We start from the raw sequence: 25,732 nt of genomic DNA, 5'->3' as shown, positions 1-25,732 counted from the left end.
GAAGGGTTGCATCCATCTCCGGTATAGATTGTACTAACATGAGAAGGGTTATGGACCACAACATTAGGGAGTAGATACTTGCCTGTAAACCTGATTTTCCTCCAGGGGAATCTTCATTATTGTCATAAACGCTGAATTGTCCTGCCCATGTGCGTGGAAAATTAGAGCACCTATAACACATTTTTTAAGAGTCCATTTTTCTAAAAACAAATTTTTAACAGCCTAAAACAAGGCTATTTTGGTCACTTTTCACCCATGTTAAAAAACCTAAACTGTTTTATATGCAGAAAACATAACTATAAGTAGCATTGCGAAAGAAGTATTTTACCAACCTTATTTTTAAGGAAGGGTGAGAGGAAATGGGGACAGTGTAGCCGAGAAGGCAGAAGCCTAAAAGGCAAAACCGTTGCTGCTCCTTTGGGGAGTAGCATAAAACCAATATCCAGTTATGCAATTGCAGTTGGGGAAGTTCGTTGTTGTCGTGTTTTTTTTGTTAATGGATGTAGGAGAACTAATGTCAATTTCCTTGCCATTTCCCCAGGGAGGATGGAGGGTTGTTTTGACTATAATGACTATTTCATGAAGTGAACGTAGATTGCAATTGAGGGACTATTCCTTCACATCCTAGGGATCTTCGTTATTAGTCATAAGCAATTGCTAGAATGCCAAGCTCCTCCCTAACCAATGCCAAGAAAGAGCCAAAGAGTAAGAACCACCTCTACACTAACTAAATAGTTTCCACAAACAATCTTGGCCCACTCTGGTATCTGTTCTGGAATCTGTATGAAGCAATTTCTGGTAGAGGTGCGTGACAGACCTCCAAGTAGCCGATTTATGTATATCATAAATGGATATATTCCTTCATAATGCTGCAGTAGCAGCCCTACCGCTTGTTGTATTGGCTTGTGGCCTGCCAGGCAATACTTTTTGGTATTGCTGTGGCAAAGTAAGGAAACAATGAACCTAGAAATGGACTCTATGTGGCTAATCCCATACAGACTGGGCTATAATTTAAAAATAGGCAGCCCGTCTACCTAAAATCTTTGGTTTTATCCAGATATCGAAGAACGTAAAGCCCTTCATGCTGGGGAAGAGGGGTTCCAGAAGAAGGCTGAAAGGGAAATATTGTTTGTGAGATAGAAATCTGATATAACTTTTGTGATGAAACTTGGTTGGTCCTCATCACAACCATATCTTTGTGAAAGACGGTATATAGTTCTTTACTGTATATGGCCTGGATTCCACTAACACTACGGACGGAACCTACAGCCTTTAGACAAGCTGTCCTTAACAAAATTTGTAGTAAAGTAGCCTTATTGATGGGCTCAAATGGTGGACATACTGATTTTGAGAGGACCACATTAGGAGGCCAAGGTCTAGAGCTGTAAAGAAATTAGAAGCTCTAGCGTTTCTGATAGATCTTTATCGGTGAGTGGATCTTGAAAGCGGCGATCTTAAATGCCGATGAGAAAAGGAGTGATGTCTTGAGCATTTTTAACAATGATGTCTCATCATTGCAGACACTTGGGGCGCCTCCTCTGAGTTTTGGATCTCCCTATTAACAAGCAGGAATGCCTGATTAGCTGTAAGGAAGCCTCGGTGCATGGAGAATGGAGGTGAGAAAGTAGGCTGTGGAGGCAGAGCAGGTTGATGAGCCCCCTCTGGTGATGTAGCTCTGGTACAGCATGTAGTAAAACCAGGAATAACCTCTACTCTGGAGACTGAGATCTGTGAGCGGAGGCAGACGATAGCGTTAAGACTAGCAAAGGTGCGCAGACTGCACCCTTGGGAAGTCTGATTCTGGTGTGCACAGTAGCCTCTGTTTTCATTTTGTTGACCCATTTGCCGACAAATAGGACTTGTTAGGTGATGTCTCCGTCTGCATAGAGTTCCTCCTCGATGTCCAGCCAGTCTTCGACAGTGAGCATGTAGTCACTGATCCTACCTTCATCGTCCTAGATCTGTGTTGAACTGGTTTGTCTGGTGTTGAACTGGCTTGTCTGGATAGAATCTTTCCCTGGATCATATTCATGAGGGGCACCTGGAAGGAACTGTGATAAAGGGAGCACCCTTTCCATGTCCCTGAGATCCCTCCAGACGGTGCTTCTTCAAACCTGAGCTAGTCCTTGTGCAGTCTGCTGATCTTTTCCCTGTCCTGGACATTTTATGCCAAAATTGGCAGGAGTCCACACCTTCTGAAGTTTGACCGCTCACAATGCAGACTGTTTGGACTTTTATTTTCCCACGAGTAGGGCACTTCACTAAAGAGGAAAGGTATTTTGGGAGACATTTTTGTTTCTTAAGAAAACTAGTAAAATGTGCTCTTAAAACACTTAGTGACAATGCTTTTCCGAGGTTTGGACAGGTTTACAAAAATATAAAACCTTAATGATCTACCTCATTGCTGCAGGATCCTATCACCCGGATATGTAAAAATAGAACTGGATCAACTGCCACTTAAGTGGCATGATGGTATTCCTGTGGTGTGCTTTTCCTGAAAGGAGCAGCTGCAGTTTTACTAGCTATACAAGCTGCAGCCTATTATGCTACACTTTTCCAATTTCTTCTCGTCCTTTTTGGAAAGGTTAAAATTGCTTTTTCTTTATTGAAAATAGGTGAAAATTGGCCAATGTAGCTTTGTATAGCCTTTTTAAAAAACGTTATAAAAAAAAGTTCCTTTTCAAAGGACAAGCATATTATACGATTTAGTGCTGCTTATCAGTAATGAAAATCCCTGGAGAAGCATCGTTCCAGCTTGAGAGGGTGGGTGGGCCACAGCAGTAAGGAGTGTACCAGCAGACGAGGTGGTAAGCAAAGGTTGTTCTTTCTAGAGAGGAATGGTGGGCCTACTGCATTCAGGGCTAAACTCTCCGGGAAGGAGTAGAGTAAACCTGACTGATAGGAATAAGGTAAGCCTGGCAGACGAGAGCAGGGATTTTACTTACAGAAGAGGGAAGCTGCCCAGAAGCCACAAAGAATATACCACCACCATCTATACCACATGCGGGGAAAGTAAGAGGAAAGTGTCCAGCAGCAATAAATATTGTAGAACCTAGAGATGATGAAGCATAGCCTGCAGCAGCAAGGAATCTAATAAACCGAGAGGAGGATACAGAGTTCAACATCTGATAGTAAAATTGCACCAACTGGACAAGAAAGGAGTGTGGCTAGTCGCAGTAAGGTAAAGCGTTTACCACGTAGGCAACAATAGACCGTAAGAATTGAACATGAGCTTAGGCAGAATCAGGGAGGAAATGAGTGCAGTAGCTTCACCACCTCAACACATGCCAAAGACCTCTCATTCTAAATGCTCCACTGTACTAAATCATATCACTCGGAAAATGTAAACCTGGAATGAGTTGAGTCCTGAAATTAGTGGAGAATACTTGTATGGCCTAGCTTTACTAGTCCAAACCATCACAACTACTAGCATAGTTTCTTAACCTTTTGGCTTCTGTGGACCACCACTTGATCCTTACTGAAATCTGAGGACCCCCACTGAATCATTAATGGAATTCAGGAGTTTAAGCAATTTTGAATGTTTGAACTGCAAACCAATACACAATTCAGAGAAAAGCATTAGTCAAAGAAACTTTTAAATTATGGAATATTGTATTTAATTCACACACAAATGTAAAAGAAAAAAGTACAGTTTATTAATCTGTTAATTGTATTTAATTTTCTGAGCAATTATTGTCTCCTTGAGTAGAAGTCCTATACCCGCAGGGGTCCCCAGACCACAGGTTAAGAACCACTGATCTAGAGCATTCCAGGTTTTCCAGAAATGAAAGTTCCTTCATCGCCTGATGTACAGTGCTCAGTTATGCAGGCACATGCTTTTTTTAATGCTTTACTACTGTGTTCCCCCCCACCCCTTAATACTTTTCAACAATCCCTGCTTTCCTGCCTCCCAGCATCTAAAAAAATTGACGAGCTGCAGCAGATCCTAAAGAAGAAGGATGAGGACATGCGGGCGATGGAGGAACGATACAAGAGATACGTCGAGAAGGCCCGCACGGTCAGTGGTACACAGGCAGGCGTTGGGGTTCCCAGCTGTGTGAGTACTCGCGGCTTTTGCCCGCTTCCCTGTGCTGTGTGCTGGTGGAGCTAGGCTGCTCCACTTTGGTTTCAACGCATGTCTTCAGAATCTACCTTTATGTTTACATTGTTGCCTCAAAATCCTAACCATTATATGTCTCTGTTGGATTTCATTAACCACAATGTACGTCTCATATAACCACACTGAAGCTTCAAATTTAGGGTGTCTGTAGGGTTTTAGTCTTCATGGATTTTGGTTGCTATTGCTTTCACTTTAGATCTAAGTTTGAGAATTCTGGTCTTTATCCCCTTGTGTAAAAATAAAAAAGGTATTAATTGACCTGTACGTTTAGATTTTCTGTGGTTTCTTCGGTTCTCCTGAGTGCACTAGAGTCCCATTGGCCTAAGTAGGAGGAGATGCAATAGTGCTTCAAACCTCTATTTGGCAGTTTCTTGCCTCAACTGATGTGCTGTTGCACATTTTGTTTCACTGTATTGCCATCCTAATCCTGGGATTCAAACACATATGGTGTCCATTGATCTGGCCGAGCAGTCTCCTTCACAAGGCATTTGTATTTTCGCAGGTCATTAAAACACTGGATCCCAAACAGCACACAACAATTGCTCCAGAAATCCAGGCCCTCAAGAACCAGCTGCATGAGAAGGAGACCAGGATCCAGTACATTGAGGTAAGCTATGCAGTGCATATTAGACACTGCCAAACAGAAATGGGAGAATAGGGGTCCAAGTCACAAAAGCATTTACGAGCACAGTGAAGTACTCTTGCATGCCTTTGTGAATCTGCTGAAATGTTGCTCTCTATTAGTAAAAGTTCAAAGAGGGAAGAGTATTTTCTATGCATACTAATTATTTATTAATATTCTATGGATATTCCCATACTCTTCACATTTTAGGTGTTTTGAAAACATTGCACAAAGCCCTGTAAGACTATGTAAAATAGTACTACTTTGTTGCAAAGTCATCCTGTGCCCTGGGCACCCCCCAACTTTTTGCTGACTGGAACTGGTGGTAACTGACTCCGACTACCCTGGGCTCTGTTTAACCAGGGCCAGTGCCAAGCCGAAAGGAACACATTAGAATACAGTTAAGACACCCAACATACACTAGGGTACACTATGGTATGGTGGGGTACCCCTGTAATTGGCATGACCTACCCCATAACCCCCTAGTATGTAATAGGGCAGGGGATTGAAACTACCTAGAAGTCTCCAGTATCCTGGGGCATGGCAGTTTAGAGGCCAGCAGATTTTCTGCACTTGCATGTGTGCACTGCTGAAGGCTGAGGTCAGTTTAAAAGCAGAACTGGTGGCCAGGACAGCTTTTAAACCTCCAATTGTGCCCAAACTCGACTTTAGGGGTAGGGGCACTTAAAAATGAAAAACCTACCATGTTTTTGCATATTAGGGACCCCAGGGTCACCCCTAGGTATCCCAGCGGTGGGGGGTCAGTTATCTCTAAGGAGCGCCCTTATAAAATGAAGTTTTATGTGCCTGAGTAAAGTGAAATTTTACATTTCACTCCCCACATTGTATTAAAGAGCTGCTCAACTTCGACTTTGATGCTAGAAGGCTTGGGTAAGGATGATCTGCAATATTTCTGCAGATTCAGAACCCCTGAAGTCTCCCCTAGTTGCACAGGGGGTGGGGGTCCTGTAGACATTGGGGAAATACTTATTAAATATGGTTTTATAAGCCCTGGTACTTGAAAAGTGGCCCAGGTCATTTTCCCTATTGCAATCCCCATGGCCCATAGGTTAACATGGTAGGAAGTGATTGATTGGTCAGAGTTAAGTGGATTAGCCAGGTTGCTGGGAGGGCAGTGTGTTGTTCAATAGGAATGCCAGGCCAAGAGGTGGCGTCCTAAACTACGCTCTTCAAAGGCAAGAAGGGAGGCCTGGGTTTTAGTCCACTATGACAGTCGTGACCCAGAGTCGGGGCTAGGCTTAAGAAAGGTATGTGCAGATGGTACAGGGATGTCCATGGAAATGAGATATCCCAGGGGGTGTGTTTAGCCAGCTCTTACCTCCTTGCTGGAATTATGGATTTGGAAGGATGATGCACTCTGGGACAAACTAATGCCACACACCACAGGATGTGGTCATAACTATGAGGAGTTGCCCTGCTCTCATTGGTCAGCAGTGACCTGGTGCTTGACCCAGAGAATTTTGAATAAGTATCTGAGAGGGGCAGAGCCCTCCAGATCTCCTGCTTGAAACTGAATGAAGCAAGAAGTGCCCTGCTGAAGATTTTGCTGTGTGCAAGTAACTAAGGCCGGACCTATGAAGACTGCACCATCTGAAACTACAGCCCTGTGGATTACCTTGCTGCCAAAAGACTCAAGAGTGGAAACTCCCTGCAAGCTACAGGTTAACCGAGCTCACCTGGACAGCCCCACAAAGAATTCAAAGCCTGGAGTACCAGTGGATCTGTAAGGGTTTTGTTCAAGTGGATTGAGGAATTGAAGTTTCACACTTTCAAGGACCCTCTTGGAGATTCCAGAACCTTGGATTGTGTGTTGGATACTTTGGGACCCGCAAGCAGAACGCCAGGAAGGTGTTCTAACTGGACCCCGCTTGCTGAAGAAGGCGACCCACTGATGGAGCGGTAATTTCTTCTGGTAGTTTCTCAATGCAAACCCTTCATGCTACCTCTAATTTACCACTCAAAAGGTGTTGGGCCCTTCACACCATGTATTACCTTCAGGAGACTTTAAATAAACCTGAACAGTCATAAAATGCAATTTATTATTCAAGCCAATAAAGAGAGTTGTTGAGTATTTAAAGGTTTTTTTTTCTAGTCAAAAGTTAAGTTTTTTCTCTGACCCTTTATTCATTAGTAAAATATCAATCCGGTTACAGAATTTGGAGAACAGGAAAAATAGCATTAATAAACCACACATTTACAGTCTGCATATAAGCATAACATGTAGGAAAGAAAATGTGGCGCAAAATATCAGTCAAAATTCTTAGAGTTTCTAAGAAAAATAGTCTTGCAAAGCTAATCAATAATTAAATAGTTGGCAAAAATCTCCCATAAAGAGAAATAAATGCATAAAACAAATAAATCTTTTTAGACCTAATTAATTAGTCAAAACATAAACTTAAAGTTTAGCATCTAATTCTAAAGAGCCTTTCTATCTGTTGCTGCTCTGTGCATCTCTGTGTCTAAATAGCAAACAAGGAGGGAGACAGCCCGCCCTTCCACCAGACCTCAAAGGAATGTGGCCTGCAGTGCCAAAATATGATGTGGAAGCAAGAAACCTCCCCCTGACTCTCCTCGGACGCAGATTCCGCCCTTCAGCAATCTCCCGGGACGTTTCTCGTACCTAACCCATAGGATGTCTGGCCTAATCTGTTCCTTCTCTCAAGAGCCCCCCCCCCCCCCCCCCAATGAGCCTAGAAGCCAGCTGAGCTGAGAAAGCCAGCCCCCATCCAGAGAGGACATTATTTATACTCTAATTCTTGGCAGACTACACAAAGATGTTTCATTTTCAGGAAAACTTGTACGTGATTGGTCAGTCATGATGGCATTAGGTCTCACTGTCCTGACTCATTCTAAAATCCTGACTATACCAGTTTTAACAAAAGAAGCGCAAATGATTTAATACATTTTATATGTTTGCAACTTTTACTAGGAAAAATGTTTTATTCTAATTCGTCCTTCCTTCCTTCCACAGTGCAGTCAGATGGATACTTTTAACTAACTGGTACATTCTCAGAATCACAAGAATGTACAGTTCAAGATGTCCTTGACTTCTTGTCATGAGGAAAGCTGGCTCAGTCTGCGCATGCACCCTTCTCTTTACAAGTCATAGCCTTGATGGATTCACAGGCAGCCATGTTTTGTGTAGGCCCCAAAAATAAAACCGACACAAAGAGAATATGAATTTCATGTAAATCAGCCCATTATGTTTCCCAACTCCATACTAATACCCCTTATAAATGTTTACCTAGCCAAGCTATTAGTATAAAGCTGCTTTTTCTCATTTGTGTACAACATGCAAAAATGTGCAATGTGCAAAATAGCATTTTCGTGCTTTATTGTAAATTTTAAAACCACACACAGTTACTACAGTGCACATAACAACATGCTTTAATGTTTTAGATCGCTTTTCAAGCAAAAAAGCATTTAGTCCCCTGTGTAGTGTTTGGTGCATTATTAATTCACACACATTATAAAAAGAGGTATTATTAACTGAAAATATTTATCAAAATATGCAACAAGTCAAAGTCTCTTCAGACAGAAATAGTGAATTTAGATTGCATGGGATGAGCTGGGAAGAGAAAAACACATTCTATTAATCTTCAAAGCTAAAAAGGCCACTTTCTCTACATTGCAAAAAAAACACATGTTAATTCAACAAAAGCATTTCAGACTGAATAGGCCTCACTTTCATATTTTTCATGTGCCATGTTTTTAACCTGCACCAAAATGTGCGTGGCAATTTAAATGCAGCCTGTCTGAAGCACAAAAATAAAACCATGCCTGACTGCAGATGAAATTTGCTCCATCACCACTATAGTGGTGAGAATTCTTCAGAACAATTTATAAAGGTGTGTCCCTGACAGAGAAAACGAAATGACTTAAAGGGGCACTGTTGGTTTCTAAGCATTAGAAAGTGACTAATCTTTAAAAATTCATATCTCTGGTTCCCTACAGTGGATTATTTTTGTTTTGAATTGGTGTTGGATTTTTATTTTGTGTTGTGTCTTAATTATTTACTGAAATTGTGTTTTTGAATGCTTTACATACCTGTCTTTGAAGTTAAGCCTGTCTGCTCGCAGCCACGTTACCAAGGGTTGAGCAAAGGAATAATTTTCTAAGACCTATGCTGAGTCCTATCATGTGTTGGTGGCCTTATTGCCAGTGGCAGACCTACATTTGCCCCTACCAATAACCCACTTTCCAACATTTGGTGTTCAGCGGTGTGGATGAGGACTTGTGTTTAAAAAGTACACCTTTCAGTGAATAATTTAAGATTATAAAAATCCTCTAAATTGCCTTAGAACAAAACTTTTGAGTTTGATTTTTCGAATTTGGACTAAACTGTTTTTAATCCATTGTTTTGATTTTTCCAAATTGTTCTAAGTCTATTGAGCCTAGTTTTTGTGACCCAAAACTAGGGAACCATGGAGCTGGACCTGGCTAAACTGTCCCAGTTTAAGATGGCGGATCTTAGGGAACAGTGTAGGCTTAGGGGGCTACGTTCTGCAAAGAAGATGAGGAAGGCAGGGTTGCTTGAGTCCCTAAAGGCCTGGGCCAGGGCAGTGGAGGAAAACCCAAGGGGGTGGGAAGATGTTCCCCCCCCACCTCACCCGAGAGGGGGGTGAGGATGAGTCCTTTCCCATTGTGACTAGTGTTAGCCAGGTGAATCAAGGTGGTGGTGGGAGTGGGAAATGGTCCCTTACTCAGGTTGCACTACTGTCCCTTGCAGAGAGACAACTTCAGGCTCAATTAGAGTTGATTGCCTTGGAGAAATAGAAATTTGAATTGGCTAAGAGAAAGTGGGAGAGGGAGGAGGAGAAAAGGAATGTCGGCAGCGAAAGTGAAGAAGATGCTGTAATGTCCAGGGGTGGTAGATTTGAACCTAAACTTCCCAAAGGCATAGTACCTAAGTACACTGAGGGGGATGACATTGACAAGTGGCTAGCAGCTTTTGAGAGGGCCCTTAAAATGAGTAGGGTTCACTCTGGGTATTGGGGTGCACTCCTGTGGTAGTTGATTCTAGTAGCTGGGAGGGATAGGCTCCTGACCCTGAAGGGAGAGGATGCAGAATCATACCAGCAGATGAAGGCATGCTTAGTCAAGAGATTTGGTCTGACTCAAGAACAGTACAGGGTGAAGTTTAGAGGCACGCAGAAATTGAGTTCAAAGTCTTGGGTAGACTTTGTGGACGTTTCAGTAAAGGCACTGGAAGGCTGGATTGTTGGTAACAAAGTTGACACATATGAGGGATTGTATAATTTGTTTTTGAAGGAACACATTTTGACTCATTGTGCAGAATAGAAGTTATGCCAGTATCTAGTGGACTCTAAGCTGACAGACCCCAGAGAGCTGGGGGAATCAGCTGATGAGTTGGTAAGAACCCGGGTTTCCATTCAGCATCAGGGGGGTGACCAGAAGAAAGGACAGGTCCCTCCCCAGGGGAAAGCCCAGGGAAATGAAGGTCAAAATCCTAAGGAGTCCTCCAAAGACACACAAAAACCTGCACAAGGAGGGGGGCCCCGAGCCAACCCAAATTCAAAGGGAGGGGGTTTCAGGGAAAGCCTAGTAGGTTCTTTGATCCCTAAAAGGTGGGTAAGTGCTTTGACTGTAACCAGCCAGGGCATAAGCAGGGAGATGCTGTCTGCCCCAAGAAGCTCCCCCCCTAAGGGGCCATCCACAGGGATTGCCAGTGTCAGTGTAGGGTTGGAGGGTGGTGTACAGAACAGGCAGGTGGTGGAAGCCACCTTAGTGTCCCTGGGTAGGGTAAGTATTACCACCCTTGCTGCCTTACCTCCAAACATGGACAAGTACAGGCAGAGGCCTAAAGTGAATGGGACTGAGGTTGAGGCTTTCAGAGACACTGGGGCTAGTGTAACTATGGTCCTGGATAAACTGGTGCCGCCAGAGAGGTTGTTACCTGGTGAGTTTCACCAGGTGACATATGCACACAGCACTACCAAACTCCATCCCATGGCTGTGGTGGATTTGGAATGGGGAGGTGTGACAGGCCCTATGAAGGTAGCTGTGTCAAAGGTGCTCCCGGTCCAGTGTTTACTGGGCAATGATCTTGAAGCCTCTGCGTGGTCAGAGGTGGCGAGAGGACTCAATATGAAAATATTGGAGCTCTCTGAGTGGGTATGTGCTGTGACTAGGTCACAGACTAGCCAGAAGGGAGGGGCTGGACACTTGGACCCTGGAACAAAGGGCCAAGCATCCAAGGACAAGGGCACTGGGCCTGGTGAGCCAGCCCAGGGAACTCCAGAGGTGCAGGAAGAATCTAACCCTGATGGGGAGGATCTGGCCTCTGAGGGAGGGACTTCATCCCTGCCAGAGCGGTCAGATTTCGCAGAACTGACAGGAGCAGGTGGACCCTCCAGAGAGGAGTTCAGTCAGGGACAGTGTGACTGTCCCACCCTTGAGAGCTTGAGGCTGATTGCTTCTATGCAAGAGGAGGGGGGTGACAGTGGGTTTCACAAACTCTACTGGGAAGATGGACTGCTTTATACTGAGGCCAGAAACCTCAAGGAGGGGGCCACCAGGAGATTGGTGGTGCCCCAGAAGTACAGAGAGTTCATCCTGACTTTGAGTCACGATATCCCCTTGCCAGGACATTTGGGAAGGGCAAAGACATGGAACCGGTTGGTGGACCATTTCTACTGGCCCAATATGTCTGAAAAGGTAAAGGAGTTTTGCAGCTCCTGTGTCACCTGTCAGGCCAGTGGCAAGGCAGGGGGCTAGACAAAGGCTCCCCAAATACCCCTGCCAGTGGTTGGGGTTCCTTTTGAAAGGGTGGGGATGGGCATTGTTAGTCCCCTGGACCCACCTACTGCATCTGGGAATAGGTATATCTTAGTGATAGTTGACCATGCTACTAGATACCCTGAAGCCATACCTCTTAGAACCATTGATGCACCTGCAGTGGCTAGAGCACTGCTTGGTGTGTTCACCAGAGTGGGTTTTCCAAAAGAGGTGGTGTCGGATAGGGGCACGAACTTCCTGTCCAGCTATCTGACTGCTATGTGGGATGAGTGTGGTGTCAACTACAAGTTCACCACCCCCTATCATCCACAAGGAAATGGTCTTGTTGAGAGATTCAACAAAACCCTGAAGGGCATGATAAATGGGTTGTCAGAGAAACTCAGGAGGAGATGGGATGTTCTCCTCCCATGCTTACTGTTTGCATACAGGGAGGTGCCACAGAAAGGGGTTGGTTTCAGTCCTTTTGAGTTGGTGTTTGGACACCCTGTGAGGGGGCCATTGAGCCCGCTAAGAGAGTCTTTAGAGAAGCCTCTTAAAGAAGCTAAGGACAATGTGCTTGATTACGTGCTAGGCCTGAGATCTAGAATGGCAGAGTACATGTACAAGGCAAACAGGAGGGCAGTTAGGAGCTAATGAAGCACTGGTATGATCAAAAAGCTACTATGCCTGAGTATACTCCAGGACAGTTGGTGTGGGTGTTGGAGCCTGTGGCTCCCAGGGCCCTCCATGACAAGTGAAGTGGGCCCTATCCAATCTTAGAAAAGACGGGTGAAGTTACCTATTTGGTTGACCTTGGCACAGGGTCCTGCCCCACCATGACAGGGCAGACATGACCATGTTACTGGCCACTGATGAGGGTGTGGAGGAGGAAACTGAGTCTGTGCCCGACCTCCTCTCCACTAATGTGCAAGATGGGTTAGTGGAGGGAGTTGTGCTCTCTCCCAAGTTAACAGACCAGCAGCACAGAGACTGTAAGCAGGTGCTGGAGCAGTTTGCTGGCCTGTTCTCTCTGACCCCCGGCATCACTGAGTGGTGTGTGCACCACATTGACACTGGTGACAGCCGACCTGTCAAAAATAAACTGTACAGGTCGTCTGACCATGTCAGAGCCAGCATTAAAGCTGAGGTTGCTAGGATGCTGGAGCTGGGGGTAATTGAACCGTCTGAGAGTTCATGGGCCAGTCCGGTGGTACCTAACCCTCAGGGGGGACCCAAGGAGTTAAGGTTCTGTGTGGACTACAGAGGTTTGAATGCAGTCACAAAGACGGACGCTCACCCTATACGTAGAGCTGATGAGCTCTTTGATAGGTTAGGGGCTGCAAAGTACCGGAGTACTTTTGATTTCATTTCAGGTTACTGGCAGATTGCACTCACTGATGGAGCAAAGGAGAGGTCAGCATTCTCCACACCAGAGGGACATTATCAGTTCAAGGTAATGCCCTTTGGATTAAAGAATGCACCTGCCACCTTCCAAAGGTTGGTGAACAGGGTCTTGTCTGGGTTGGAACAGTTCAGTGCAGCTTACCTGGATTATATAGCTGTATACAGTTCTACCTGGGGGGATCACTTAAACCACCTAAGGGAAGTGCTTCAGGCCATGCAGCAGGCAGGCCTGACTATTAAGGCAAGTAAGTGCCAAATAGGGCAGAGTTCTGTGGTGTACCTGGGGCACCTGGTAGGTGGGGGCCATGTACAGCCTCTCCAAGCTAAAATACAAACTATTTTGGATTGGACAGCTCCTGTTACCCAGACTCAGGTCAGGGCATTCCTTGGACTGACAGGGTACTATAGAAGGTTTGTTCAAAATTATGGGACCATTGTGGGGCCCCTAACAGAACTGACTTCTAAAAAGAGGCCCAAAAAGGTGATTTGGACCCCAGAGTGTCAGAAGGCTTTTGACACTCTGAAAGCTGCTATGTGTTCAGCACCAGTGTTACTGGCCCCTGACTACACAAAAGAATTTGTAGTTCAGACTGATGCTTCAGAGCAAGGGATTGGGGCAGTTTTGTCACAGCTGAATGAAGGGAGCCTTGACCAGCCAGTTGCCTTTATTAGCAGGAGGCTTCTTCCCAGAGAGCAGAGGTGGAGTGCCATTGAGAGAGAGGCTTTTGCTGTGGCGTGGTCACGGAAAAATTTGAGACCATATTTGTTTGGGACTCACTTTTGTGTTCAAACTGACCACAGGCCTCTCAGGTGGCTCATGCAGATGAGAGGGGAGAATCCCAAGCTGTTAAGGTGGTCCATTTCCCTACAGGGAATGGACTTTACAGTGGAACACAGACCTGGGTTGCCCATGCCAAGGCAGATGGACTTTCCAGGTTTTATCCACTTAGCCGATGAGGACTACCAGGGTGTAGGTTAGTAACCCATCACCTTTGGTTTGGGGGGGGGGGGCTATGTTGCAAAGTCATCCTGTGCCCTGGGCACCCCCCAACTTTTTGCTGACTGGAACTGGTGGTAACTGACTCTGACTACCCTGGGCTATGTTTAACCAGGGTAAGTGCCAAGCCAAAAGGAACACATTAGAATACAGTTAAGACACCCAACGTACACTAGGGTACACTATGGTATGGTACCCCTGTAATTGGCATGACCTACCCCATAAGCCCCTAGTATGTAATAGGGCAGGGGATTGAAACTACCTAGAAGTCTCCAGTATCCTGGGGCATGGCAGTTTAGAGGCCAGCAGATTGTCTGCACTTGCATGTGTGCAGTGCTGAAGCCTGAGGTCAGTTTAAAAGCAGAACTGGGGACCAGGACAGCGTTTAAACCTCAAATTGTGCCCAAACTCGACTTTGGGGGTAGGGGCACTTACAAATGAAAAACCTACCATGTTTTTGCATATTAGGGACCCCCAGGGTCACCCCTAGGTATCCCAGGGGTGGGGGGTCGGTTATCTCTAAGGAGTGCCCTTATAAAATGAAGTTTTATGTGCCTGGGTAAAGTGAAATTTTACATTTCACTCCCCACATTGTATTAAAGAGCTGCTCAAATTCGACTTTGATGCTAGAAGGATTGGGTAAGGATGATCTGCAATATTTCTGCAGATTCAGAACCCCTGAAGTCTCCCCTAGTTGCACAGGGGGTGGGGGTCCTGTAGACATTGGGGCAATACTTATTAAATATGGTTTTATAAGCCCTGGTTCTTGAAAAGTGGCCCAGGTCATTTTCCCTATTGCAAACCCCATAGGTTAACATGGTAGGAAGTGATTGATTAATAAATATTGATAGGAGAGGACTAGCCGGACCATTCAAAGACTTCCCAGAATGGTCGTAGTAAATCCAACCATATTATATTGTTAAATTTCTTTTAAAGTGTACATACAATAAGTTATGAGTCTTTCTTATTTGTAAGTCCAAATTCAGCCTTTCAGTGGTCTGCCCTGATTGGTCAGAGTTAAGTGGATTAGCCAGGTTGCTGGGAGGGCAGTGTGTTGTTCAATAGGAATGCCAGGCCAGGAGGTGGCGTCGTAAACTACGCTCTTCAAAGGCAAGAGGGGAGGCCTGGGTTTTAGTCCACTATGACAGTCATGACCCAGAGTCAGGGCTAGGCTTAAGAAAGGTATGTGCAGATGATACGGGGATGGTCCGTGGAAATGAGATATCCCAGGGGGTGTGTTTAGCCAGCTCTTACCTCCGTGCTGGAATTATGGATTTGGAAGGATGATGCACTCTGGGACAAACTTATGCCACACTCCACAGGATGTGGTCATAACTGAGGAGTTGCCCTGCTCTCATTGGTCAGCAGTGACCTGGTGCTTGACCCAGAGAATTTTGAATAAGTGTCTGAGAGGGGCAGAGCCCTCCAGATCTGCTGCTTAAAACTGAATGAAGCAAGAAGGGCCCTGCTGAAGATTTTGCTGTGTGCAAGGAACTCTAAGGCCTGACCTATGAAGACTGCACCATCTGAAACTACAGCCCTGTGGATTACCTTGCTGACAAAAGACTCAAGAGTGGAAACTCCCTGCAAGCTACAGGTTAACAGAGCTCACCTGGACAGCCCCACAAAGAATTCAAAGCCTGGAGTACCAGTGGATCTGTAAGGGTTTTGTTCAAGTGGATTGCGGAATTGAAGTTTCACACTTTCAAGGACCCTCTTGGAGATTCCAGAACCTTGGATTGTGTGTTGGATACTTTGGGACCCGCAAGCAGAACGCCAGGAAGGTGTTCTAACTGGACCCCGCTTGCTGAAGAAGGCGGCCCACTACAGTGGTGAGAATTCTTCAGAACAATTTATAAAGGTGTGTCCCTGACAGAGAAAACGAAATGACTTAAAGGGGCACTGTTGGTTTCTAAGCATTAGAAAGTGACTAATCTTTTAAAAGTCATATCTCTGGTTCCCTACAGTGAATTATTTTCGTTTTGGTGTCATTTAAAAGATAAAAATATTACCTATTTTTATAAATTGGTGTTGGATTTTTATTTTGTGTTGTGTTTTAATTATTTACTGAAACGGTGTGTTCTAGGCATATGAGCGGCAGATAGTACACTTAGCAATAGATCGCCACCTGGTGTTGGGCTCGGATAATTGCAGGTTGTTGTCTTCTTGAAAGAAGTATTTGTAGTCACGAGATAGGTGACAATACTGCGCATGGTCATCGACTCCATCCTCAGATTGTTTTTTCCGCCACAGGGTTCGGATGAAAGTTTTCGGCTCCGGCTAAAAAACACTTTTTCTGCTTTTTCGAAGTGTGAAACGTTAGATAAACTTCTTCGACATCGAATAGACTTTTCGACATCACCAGCTACATCCCGGTGCGTCGACACGGGCTGTTGGGCCTATCGGCGCCGTACGGCCTACGCCTCATGGACAGAACTCAATTCAAAAGATGCCCGGTATGTCGAGCAAAATTCCCTCATAGCGACCATCACGAGGTTTGCAACCTCTGTCTCTCGCCAGAACACGATGAGTCGACCTGCACAGCCTGTGCCTCCTTCCGATCGAAGAAGACCATTCGGGATCGGACGGCCCATCGACACGAGATGCGGAAATCAGCACCAGGGGCCATCTTTGAGGAGGAGATCGTCGAAGAAGACGTCTCCAAGGATGAAAATCCACTCTAAGATATCTCCGAGGACGAGGCTCCACTAGTCGCCGAGGAAGACTCGCCTGATCTCCAGATCATATCAGGAGCAGAAGACTCTGACAATTCGATTCCATCTCGACAACCCGTGAGTACCTCTGCCCCTGCACAACAGACACTACCCAAACAAAAGGCAACGGTCAGCACTCCGCCCATGGGGCCCAGTCGAGACCGAAATTTACCCTCCGACGCCCCGCCTTCGGGCTCGGCTCCGAGGAAAAAGACTACGCCTTCCGGTGCCTCGGTGCCGAAAAAATCACATGTGCCAATTCCACCTCCTCCATTGGCACCGAAACATCCTTCGACACTGAAGGACTTGTCGACACCGAAGCCAAAACGCCCTTCGGTGCCCAACCACCCTTCGGCACCCGAACCAAAAGACACATCGGTGCCGAAGCCAGGAACCGTACCGGACCCGAAAGCTTCGACTCCGAAAACCTCCGGTTCCAAAAATAAGGAAGGGAAGCTAGATTCCGGCGCTGCAGGCCCAGCAAAACCTGTCTCCACGCCAAAATCTTCAATATCGGTACCAAAGACTCCAGACAAGCCTAAACCACCTTTGGCACTGAAAAAATTGCCACAGGACTCAATTACTGCTCCTAAGGCAAAGAACACTAAGCAACACCTATCTGCGCCGAAAAAATCGACGCCGAAGAAGATTATAGAAGAGGAAGATCTGTTTCGACCAGATCCTAGACAGAAAAAAGTCCATATTAATCCAAAAACTGGACACGTGGAAGCAATTCCTTATAAAAAAAGACCAGCAGACACCACTTCCACCTGTGGTTCCTGCCAAAAAGGATTGTGCAACTTCTCCAATGCACCCTTCCTCTCCTTCACCTTCTTCCTCTCCTATTACTCCATATATTGAACCTATAACTTCTCCTGCTCAATCTCCTACATCATCACACCACACTGACGAGGAGTATGATTTAAGTGGGGGGGGGACGTACCAGAGCCACATACATACCCCTTAGATGAGGATGTCAATCCAGAATATCCCAAAGATGACGATGCATATAATTTCCCACCAAACAATGCACCAGACATCCCTGATCCTCAGTACTACCCAACAAAACCTTCCCCTCCAGAGGATAGTTTTGGGTTTAATCATCTATTAAACAGAGCTGCACTTTACCATGGAGTTTCAATGCACTCTGATGCCATTGAAGAGGATTTCTTATTAGACACTTTTGAACAGTCACAAAGGTCTACTCAAATATTACCCATGATCAAAGGAGTCATTAAACATGCTCCAGACATTTTTAAAGATCCAGTACGGTGTAGGGTGCTAAATCCCAGAATAGAGAAAAAGTATAGACCAGCACCAGCTGATCCAGTCTACATTAAGGGACACCTGCCACTAGACTCTTTGGTAGTGTCAAATGCACGTAAAAGAGCCAAGTGTTATTCTCAGACGTCATGCATGGTTACGCATTTCAGGTTTCAAACCAGAAGTACAAACTACCATCCTGAACCAGCCCTTCAATCAGAACCAGTTGTTCGGGCCGGAAGTAGACAACACACTAGAAAAGATGAAGAAAGACACGGACACTGCTAAGTCTATGGGTGCATTACAATTAGGGCTCCCGGTTTTCCGTTTAAACGGATATTTACACATAAATACAGACGGAAAACTATTTTTCCTATGTCTGTATTTATATGTAGATGCGGTTAAATACTAGTAAATTGTGAGTGCTGCCGTGCTCCGGCCGAGGTGACTTGCCACGTCCCTCAGCTGCAGACAGCCCCCCACCCCCCTCATTTGGGTTTGCCTGAGCTGAGTCCGCTTCCCGGGCACAGCCGCACCCGAGTACTTCACACGTCTTTAAAAGATCTCCAACTTGTTAACGAGGCTTTGTTTTGTCACCACTTCTAGAGCCTCTGTATTTACAATCTAACTATTGCTGGGAGAGTCGAATACTCATTTGAGAGAACTCCAGCGTGAAATGCATTTTGTTATTGGTAACCCAAATTTTACTTCTAGTTTTCAAAGTAAACATGGCGCACAAGTGCGATTACATACCCAATCGGTGGGTGGTTAAAATAACGTGGAACAAAACGATACGAAAATAAATGCAACCAAAATGGATGACAGAGTTTACCCCGAGAGGTCACAGGGCATTGTCAAGGTTGACTCAAATGGCACTTTCTGGACAAACGGGGACACGTGCGTGAGCATTCAGACAGTGGGCCCGATTCTTAAAGGTGCACCTGTGTTCAACTTGTGGGAGTTTCTGGATAGATTCACTTGGGAAAATGATCGAATGCCCACAAATGAGTATGTTTTTAAGAAGCTACCTAGCCAAGCAGTTACCCATCCCGGACATGCATGTTCATTGTATACTACAGATAAAGGCACCCCTTCCATTGCAGCACAGGGGAGAGAAAACACACAAAAATGGTGGGGGATCCGGGAAAGTTTTCATCGTGGGAAAAAAAATGATTACACAGGTGAGAAACTAAACAAGTGCAAACAAAAGCATATTCGTTTTGTGTGGCATTTACGCGCACACAATCATATACACCTTCTGTAATTTTGTACAGAGAAAGATTTGTGCTGTAGGTGTAGAATCGTCAATTAAATCAACGACTGGCCTAGATTTACATGACTGTACCAGGAACTCTTTGAGCATTCCAAACACATTGGAAATGTGCTTCAGATACAGGGTGAGCTCTAAAGAAACACATTTATAACATTCTTTTGATGTTTTTTCTTTTACTGTGCACACTAGGAGAAAGTTCATTAGTTGTTTCAGGCTTCATGAGGCAAAATTGCGCAGGGATGCTTTGGGTTCCCAGTCCGGGCCTGGAGTCAGCCCCTCCCCCACCGGAAAAGTTTCCTCAGCCCCCCCACACACTAAATATGGCTAATTGCGCCCCTGGCTGCAGGGATTGTGATTTGCTGGATATTCCTTCTAATAAGGGTATTTTTTGACCTGCTGCCGTTCCCCTGAGCCAATCGTGGTTGGGGCTGGAATCTTTATGTGTTTGTGGCTGGGTTGATCGGAGTGTCTTGCAGTGCAGGGTACTGTGTACTGTCACGTAATCTCCCCGTGACTGACAAAAATGAATGTGCCCTAATATGAAAGGTGTGCGGAAAGGTAAAGCGCTCAAATACCTCAGTGCCGAGTTCGTGCTATTTAAATCTGCAACATGTGGCTGCAAGAACAATCCACCTGAGTGCACAACAGCAGCAGCTTATTTATTTTACTGCAAATAATCACTGTGACCCCTGACCATCTTTAATAGGTGAGGTCTGTTTTAATTTAGAGAAATATCTGTAGCTTTTCACATATCACCCATATTAAACAGAAATGAAAGGTAAACGGTGTACATTGTCAATTTAAATGTGGAAAAATACTTGCTGCAGCACTGCCTTTTGATTGCTGCAAAAATAAATGTGGATAAATACAGATAAAATGCCCCAAAAATAAATATGGATAAATACAGACGGAAATGGCAAAAAAATAAATACCATAAAACCGGGAGCCCTAATTACAATCCACCCAAACTAGAGGTTCTTTTCGCCGCTCCTCTTATAGAGGAGGCTCCAAGCAGACTGGCACAGATACCACATCATCTTTTAAGACACACACACAAACCTCCTCTAATAAAGGCTACTTTAGAGGAGAATACCGAGGCAACAACAATAAGGGTAGAGGTAATAATTACAACAGCTCCTCTTCCACTCCCAAATAGTGACTTCCCTCTGCCCCCCTACAGCATTCCACTCCTGTGGGGGGCAGACTATCACAGTTCCTACCTGTCTGGAATTCCATCACAACAGACAAGTGGGTAAGACAGATTATCCAACATGGCTACTGCCTAGAACTCACAGCAACCCCCCCAAACATACCACCCAGGCAGCGTCCAATGTCCGCAGAACACATAACTCTGCTTCTGATCCAGCGGCCTATAGGAAATATATCATAAGCAACACTACCCAACTTCACAATACTCACTAAAATTTATTCACAAGCCCATAAACTAACATGTCATATTTTGACCAACTGAATCATGTGACCTAATTAACCTATTCACAAAATATATACATTTATATACAACTGCAGTATAACGACTTCATCACACCTTAACAAACCCTATGATTAATTAAGCCACTGTGGCGATAAAATCTGGTATTAGTAACCTAAACTCATGTAAAAAACAAGACCAGCTTTATTTTTAAAGAACGTTTATTTAACTTATATTTAGAAAAGTGCGTTAAAATCTTTTATTAAAGCATTTTTAATTAAAGTCTTTGCAAATGATAATGACAGTTTAAGTAAATTTTTAAAAGCAAAATTCAAATGGAAAATAGTAGTTTGGCATCATTAAAATTCTAAGTTCCTGACTACTCTTGCTATATAAAAGGATAAAGGGTAAAATCTTTGGGGCCTATAGAGTCTCTTACGTGCTCCAAGAGAAGTCCAACAGCACGACACTCCCATCTAAAGGTCAGCAAGAAGCAGCAGCCTCTTCCCCGGGAGAAGGGTTTTTATACCTTTCTACGCTAAACTAATCTATGAAAACTTATATTTTTCTGCTCAAGTCAAAGTCTGATTGGCTGTCAAGTGACATGCCATCATGTCATTTCGTCTTCTGAACCTTAGTTCCGTCTCTTTCTTAGAGTCCATTGTCCTTTACTTTTCAAATTGCGAAGCTTCCTCCAGTTTGCAACATTATTTTAACAGAGTTCATAGCTTCCTCAGCTTGTCATACTCCTCTGCCAGTTCCTGGCCTTGGCCTTGCTTGACTAAAGAACAGTCAGCTCATCACGTTTCATTTTTCATCGCGTTAATAATTTTTGGCAGGGGATGCGACCACATTTGGACTTTTGCTTTTCTTCCGAGCAGAATTTTCCCTCAATCACGAATGCACTAGGCCTCAAAAAATGCTTTCACGTTAACTAGTATATAAACAACATAAAGGAATAATTAATACAAGAAATGAAATTCGTTCTGTTACCCACCCATCATCGCTAATGATTAACCCATTAGTGTATATTACCTAGCAAAAGCAAACAAATAAAGCAGCATCTGTATCTACCATTCTTCGTTTAGTCCAGCAGGATTCTCCTCATACCTGTATAAAATAAAAGACACCACATAGACAAAAGCATATATAAAATAGGCACATGCAATTAATTGAACAGCCGCAATTAATATTTGACAAGACAATAGACAAACAAACAAGGTTAGTAAATTATTCTTAAAACGTACTTGCTGCAACATAGAGCACATAATGTTGTTCCCACGTGTTCGTGTATGCAACTTTAATCTAGGTTGAATTAATAAACACACAACACACATCATTATTAATATTATTAATTATTTATGGAAGAGTAACTTCACGAGCTGAAATGAATATATTTCTGAAACTCGCTCCATCAACTCCCTATTCTGGTGATTTCCAAATCACCACACCACACCCAAAATTTAACAAATTTTATCTAGAATGAACATGATTTGATTTCACTTGTGTTAGTATTTCTAAAGACTTGTTTCAGCTGTGTCTTTACAACTATCATATTGAGCTCTACGTAACTCCTCCAGCTCTATCTCTCTCTCTTGTTCCTTTCTGATTTTGTAAATTCTTCTCTTTTCTTTCATGTACCTCTTTCTCTTGTGTAACATGCAACTGATCTTATTCAAAACTATCACAAAAATTATTACAAACAAAGGTGTTAGAATCTTGCCAAGAACTGAACCACCAATTTCTTGAAACCAGGTTTTAATAGCCTGAAATCTTTTGGAAAGACGTTCTGAAAAATAATTTTCTTCTAATGGAACTATTTCCGAATGCATCTCTGTGATGTTCTTAATGTACATTTCAATGTTTCTACTTTCGTCCGGGATATATGTACAGCAATGCTGGACATGTAAAATGCCGCAGACTCCTCCCTCTTTTGCTAGAAGTATGTCTAGGGCAAGTCGGTTTTGTATCACCATCGATCTGATTGCAATAACCTCGGTATTCACTAATTGGAAGCCACCAGCTGTGTCAGTTGACAATCTGTCAACTATTGTGGACAATTTTCTGATTCTACCTGCATTCAGGGTAATACCTACTAAAGGTATCACTGCCTCAAAAATGTCTCCCAAAATTTCTGAGAAACTTTCTCTTTTGTATCTGTTTACATGATTATTGATTTCAAATAAACCTTCTGTATTTCTGTCAACGTGAAAAATCTTTGGAAACACAAGACCAACAAAACACATCCCATACCAATGGTCCGGTAGGTTATAATAAGCTTTGTCTCCACAGACAAAATAAATTCCAGGAAAAATTGGGTCTTTTCCACCTTTGAATCCCCAACCCCCCCATGATCTGATAAGTGTCTTCACAATTGCTAGCTCCCACAAAATAATTATCAAAAAGTGTGTTATCTCTTCTAATGCAAAACTTGCCACTAATTGGTTTGTCTGTGAATTGCAACATTATCAACAGATTTGCCATTAAACTTTTCATCCTCCTTCTGCCAAAACTTGGATTTGGTCTGTTTAACCATTTCATTTCTTTTATAAATTGCCCTTCTCTCTTCAACAAGATTCAGGAAAGACTTTTCTTCAGCTCTCAATTTGCAGGTTAAATTATTTCTGTAAGCATACTCATAAGTAAGTTCATTAGTAACTAAAAGGAATTCCCTCATCTATTTAGCTTGTTTGTTTATTTAAAGCCTTTTCAATTTTTAGATTAGCAAAAATCTCATCATAATTGGAATAGTAATACTCCAATCGACCAGTCTGATAAAATAAGCTAGCTAACACACTACAAGTCATGCCATAAGTAAGAGTAAGCATATTGTATGTTACTCCCTCAGAAACAGAAGCAGGTAACTTTACGCAGATGTAACAATCTTTGACACCCATAACCTTAACATATTCACCTAAAAGTCTTGAAAAGGTATTGCTAGAAAAATCACTAACAGACCTGTCTTGATGAGCCTCTGGTCTGTGATCAATAACCTTGTTAGCTTTGTTTGTTACACTATGTTTATCTTGACTAACTGAAGCTTTGCTTGTCATATTGACCTTGTACATCTCCTTATCGATCCCGAAAGGAAAAATGACAGCTAAAACTAACCAGAGCAGAATTAATATGAGCACACACATCAGTCATCTTGCAGCAATTTTTAAAAATGGAACATTTTGAGGTACTACGTTTCAGAACTGAAGGCATTTTTTACTAGCCTTGTCACAGAAAAAGAAAACAATTTTTTTTTAAATATGTTTTGACATATGTCTATATCTAAAACTTAAAATACTAAACACCCCCTTTTTAAAATATATATATATTTTTTTAATCCCTCTAACAACTTTTCTTCGACCTTGCGTCACAAATTATTCTCCAGCTAAACACAATTTCTTCAACCTTGTGTCACCTAACACAATTTCTTCAGCCTTATGCCAAAAACAGAAACCTAAATTCTAACAAATTAATACTTCAATCATTGTCACTGTAGTCCTCAATTTCTTCTTGACTGCTACTATGTATCTCAACTACAGGTGGGATAATTATATAAGCCCACTCCGGAGACCTATATTTTTGATTTGGTTTCAAAATTCTTTGTTTTTCTAGAGACAACTTCTATTTTCTTTCCCACCTCTGCTTTCTTTTCAGGGTCTCCCTGACTAGTAATCTCATTCACTTGTTCTTTTGATTTGTTTATCAATCTATATCTCAGCCCTCCATTTTCACCTGGCTAAATATCACCTTTTCTTAGAATTTTCTTCTTTGGCTCAGTCACATTCAATTTGTTTCTCCAAGATCTTTCTCAATCTGCTTATTTGATAATCTTCATCACTTTCTCCAGAGTCACTGTCAGAAATTTCAATTCTTGACTCAGGTACTTCTTTACTCGGCAGCTTCACTCCGTTAGGAACTTTACTTCCCCCACTGGTACTCGGTAATTTGTCCTCTTCTTCAATTACCTTTAACTTCCCAGCTTCAGATTTCTTGTTCCTGCTTTCAGAGCTTCTTTTCTGCTTTTCAATACTCTCCTGATCTTGAATCACAATCTGATCAGATTCTTTTGTTTCTTCAGCTTCTTTTCCAGACTCTTCTGCTATTTCTTTTTCTTGCAGATCTTCATCATCCTCAGAATCCACAACAATGACTTCTAAATCTTTTTCAGTCAAATCTCCATTTACAGATGTATTCTCCAGATGTCGACTTTCTTGTCGATCTTCAAAATCTGGATTTTCTTCAGCTTCTTCTTCAGAATCGAAATTTGCCTAGCAGTGTAACGGTGAGTTTCAATTCTATTAAGGACACGGAGGCGAGGATTATGCTTTTGTACCTTCTTCGCTGTCTTATTACAAAAGTCACAGCAGCCAAAAACATACCAAATAACAACAGCCCTACCTTAGAACAAAGGATATGGGCAAAACAGAAAAAACAATGTCCATCGACTACAACTGCCATGAGTAGTTCTAGGCAGTCCATATTATAGTCCTTTCTTAGTCTCCACTGCAGCTAGACAGGACGTCCCCTTCATGACCACTTCCTCTTTCTTCGCGCGAGGCACGCTAAGTCATTACTGATCCTGCTTGGCACCATCATTTCCTATCAAGAAAAAAAAATGCGTCAGCAGTGAAAGGGCATCCAAAGCACGTAAAATGCAACACTGTGCAGTTACATCAGCAGAAGACTGGAAAACCTGAGTACTTACTGCAGTACGGGCGGGTCATCTCCGCAGGAGACCGGGAGGGATAATCCTAGCCTCCGTGTCCTTAATAGAATTGAAACTTACCGTTACACTGCTAGGCAAATTTCGATTCTATGTCAGTACCGGAGGCTTCAGATTATGCTAGTTTAAAGCTTACTCACCACCAAATGAGCAATATCAATCACCGGTTTGAAGTAAAACCTTTTAAAGGTGGAGTGCGAAGACCAATCCGCAGCTCTCATCAGATCCTCTAATCTGGCTCCTAAAGAAAACGCTTTCGAGGCCATGGCCCCTCTAGCGGAATGTGCACCGAACTGTTTCGTGTCAATGCCTGCTTCCTGCATGATCCACCGTACCCATCTGGCATTGGTGGGAGAAGAGACAGCCTTGTGCGGCTTTCGCAGCGCGATTAGCAGCTGTCGTTCGCCCGGAGGGCGAATTTCCAAGGTTAGGTC

General features: G+C 43.5%; 1 protein-coding gene across 3 annotated transcripts in view; it reads left to right on the top strand.

Moving 5' to 3' along the window:
- HOOK2 (hook microtubule tethering protein 2) overlaps positions 1 to 25,732 on the top strand; it is a 406,674-nt gene that overhangs the window by 308,970 nt on the left and 71,972 nt on the right. For 2 of the 3 annotated variants that reach the window (XM_078689227.1, XM_078689228.1), the window contains exons 19-20: positions 3,915 to 4,018; positions 4,623 to 4,727. In XM_078689227.1, the coding sequence (XP_078545353.1) occupies positions 3,915 to 4,018; positions 4,623 to 4,727 (209 nt within the window). Of the gene's footprint in view, positions 1 to 3,914; positions 4,058 to 4,622; positions 4,728 to 25,732 lie in introns of all 3 variants that reach the window. The other variant, XM_078689226.1, reaches the window with a different exon arrangement.

Source organism: Lissotriton helveticus, chromosome 1_1, assembly GCF_964261635.1.
Source record: "Lissotriton helveticus chromosome 1_1, aLisHel1.1, whole genome shotgun sequence".
NCBI lineage: Eukaryota > Metazoa > Chordata > Amphibia > Caudata > Salamandridae > Lissotriton > Lissotriton helveticus.
Note: the sequence above shows the minus strand (reverse complement) of the source record. Positions and strands in the feature narration are given on the sequence as shown.